This window comes from Zingiber officinale, chromosome 7A, assembly GCF_018446385.1.
Source record: "Zingiber officinale cultivar Zhangliang chromosome 7A, Zo_v1.1, whole genome shotgun sequence".
Lineage (NCBI taxonomy): Eukaryota > Viridiplantae > Streptophyta > Magnoliopsida > Zingiberales > Zingiberaceae > Zingiber > Zingiber officinale.
Window position 1 is genome coordinate 37,260,705 of NC_055998.1, and position 2,659 is coordinate 37,263,363.

At 46.9% G+C, this 2,659-nt stretch overlaps 1 protein-coding gene across 1 annotated transcript; it reads right to left on the reverse strand.

Moving 5' to 3' along the window:
* Positions 1-764: 764 nt before the first annotated feature.
* LOC122001332 (histone H1-like) lies at positions 765-2,052 on the reverse strand. Its single transcript, XM_042556031.1, has 2 exons — positions 1,768-2,052; positions 765-1,687 (listed from the first exon to the last, which is right to left on the reverse strand). Exons 1-2 carry the CDS (start codon positions 1,975-1,977, stop codon positions 938-940), a joined length of 960 nt encoding a protein of 319 aa, XP_042411965.1. The 5' UTR covers positions 1,978-2,052; the 3' UTR covers positions 765-937.
* Between the last annotated feature and the right edge of the window lie 607 nt (positions 2,053-2,659).

Consider the following 2,659-nt stretch of genomic DNA (forward strand, 5'->3'; position numbering starts at 1 on the left):
GAATTTGAATATTGCGAAATATAAATTGTACATTCCATTAAGCTTGATCTCTTGCACTCTTATCCCAATCCTCTAAGATATTTCTCTATCTCTGGATGTTATCTATGAAGGAGAAAGATAGTAAAGTTCTTGTTGTAAGATATTTCTCTATCTTTGGATGTTATCTATGAAGGAGAAAGATAGCAAGCTTTTAAGAGTGACTCATTGAGAAATTATAAGCCATAAGATAGGACCAACGATTTTGAACCACATTAAGGGGTGTTAGCTTTTTGGAATGCTTTCCCTCACTTATATTTTATTTCCACTGCTAATTTTGTATATGTAACATTGCTAAGTCATTAGCAATAACATAACTGTTTTATTTGTAGGTTGATTCCTCTTTACCCTAGTTTACTTGAATCTGAGATCCTAACAACTAGTATAATTGTAACCAAATTAGCCGTGTTTAACTTATATTTACGTGTGTATGATATATGAATAAGTTGTGTAAGGACTTGAATGACATACACGACTAAGGTTAATGGCTGACTCAGTGCAAGATTTGTCGGAGATTGGAGAATGATGTTCGTAGACAAGGAGCTCCCATTTCCCAATATGGATGCTCTTATCACTCTCATGGCTAAGCTCCTATTTGTTTGCTAAACCAACTCTATTAATCAAAACCCCAAAGAAGCTTCTCTCATTAACCGTCGTCTTCAAAGACTGACCACGTCAATTCTCAACAATCCCGAGAGACGGTCGGTACCCAGCACAACGAACAGATATGACACTCCCCTCCTACGGTAAGCGGAGGGCTAAACTCTCTTTCTTCTAACTAATACGATACAACGAACCTTCGACATCATCATCGTACCCTTAACACTTGGCCAGATATACATAAACTGCCACTTCGACAAAGACATAACAAAAGAAAATTAAAACAACTAAAATCATCGGACTACTTCCTCGCCTTCTTCGCCGGAGCTTTCTTCGCCGGTGGCGCAGCCGCCTTCCTTTTGGATGCGGCCGGAGCCTTCTTTGGCGGCGCTGGCTTCTTCGAAGGTGTGCCCTTCGTCGTCTTTGGCGCCCTAGAAGGCGGTGCAGGGGACTTGGCTTTCGATCGTGTCACGGCTGGCTTGGACTTTGCGGCCGCAGGCTTTGGCTTAGGCTTCGGCTTAGGTTTGGCCGCGGCTGGTGCTTTAGGCTTAACCTTCGTGTTCGCCGCTGGCGGAGCAGACTGCGCCTTGGACTTACCAGCCTTTGCTGGCTTAGCCTTCGCCTTTGGTTGCGAATTAGATTTTGTTTTAGCAGCAGGCGCCGACTTGGCTTTGGGATTGGCGGCCGTCGCAGGATTCGACTTGGACTTGGCCGCTGCTGGGCTAGCCTTGGGTTTGGCTGCAGCAGGCTTCGCTTTGGGTTTCTTCGTGACGGTTTTAGGCTTAGGCTTCGGCTTCGGCTTGGACTTGGGCTTTGCCTTTGGCTTGGCCGGGGCAGCAGAGGAAGATGCGGCCGGAGCACCGGAGAGCTTGTACGAATTCTTTACCTTCTTCAACTTTTCAGCAGCTACGAGCCTCCTCAGCTGGCTGAGGAGGATCTTCCGAAAGTTCCCAGGGAGGTGATCCTTCTGCTTGTCCTCGATGTACTTGCCGATCGCGTACTGGCTCGATCCAGCACGCTCCTTCAACGTCACGATCGCCTCGGTAATCATCTACATATCCCGACCAGAAACTCACAATGGAGATTTATCCTAAAGCAAGATCCAATCGATGAGGGAGACACTGTTGTTACCTCAGCGTAGGGCGGGTGTGAGGAGAGCTTCCGGGGGCCTGACGGCTTCTTCCTAGGCTTGGGCTCCTTCTTTTCCTTGGGAGGATTGACATCGGCGGCCGGATGCGCGTCTACAGCCTCCGCGCCGCCTTCCGCCGGGGCTTCAGCACTGGAAGGATCTACCAAGGTTTCACCGACCGCCGGGGCGACTTCTACCTCCTCCTGCGCCATGCCCGGAACTCTGGTACTTGGACGGAGCTAAGACTCAGATCTGGGGGTTGATTGAAGAGATGGTTAAGATGCCGGAGGAGGAAGGATTTAAATATACGCCTGAAGGGAGAACGACGAAAGCTGATTGGCCCACGGATTGTTCCCACGGATCGCTACCCCAGCTACCTTCAAATGTGATCCCTCGGATGGGGTGCTACCAACGGTTGAGATGGAGTTAAGGCAAGCGGCCGGCTTGTAGTTAAGTGGGCAGGGCGTTTGGGCTTGGATAGAGTGTGCTTCTTTTCTCACTTTGCAGGACAATAACTCAAGAAATATTCAAGTAAATTCCCCAAAATTCCCATCACTCTACACCTCTTGAACTTGGCTTTCAAACGAATCTGGACTCAGGAGAATCGGTTGAGTTATCAGTGATAAATTGAATTTTGAACGCGCATAGGTCGAATCAAGACCTTTGTGTGAGTTTGTCAGAGTTCAAGAGCTTCAGAGAGAACTACAGAGATCCTTATGCAAAGATTTTTGTTTCATGTTAAAATAGAGTAACAGAAGAATCCTTAGAACTCGAAATCATGAGATTTGGTTAAGAAATAAGGGAGTAATGATCCATTCAAGTTCATGCAACTCACACACCATAGATGCATGTTTGATGCTCTCATAACCCTTCATTTGGTTGGATTAAGTTCAT

Coding starts and splice junctions, on each gene's coding strand:
- LOC122001332 (XM_042556031.1), bottom strand. CDS start 1,977: ATGGCGCAGGAGGAGGTAGAAGTCGCCCCGGCGGTCGGTGAAACCTTG. Junction 1,688..1,767: donor CACACCCGCCCTACGCTGAG/GTAACAACAGTG, acceptor CGGGATATGTAG/ATGATTACCGAGGCGATCGT.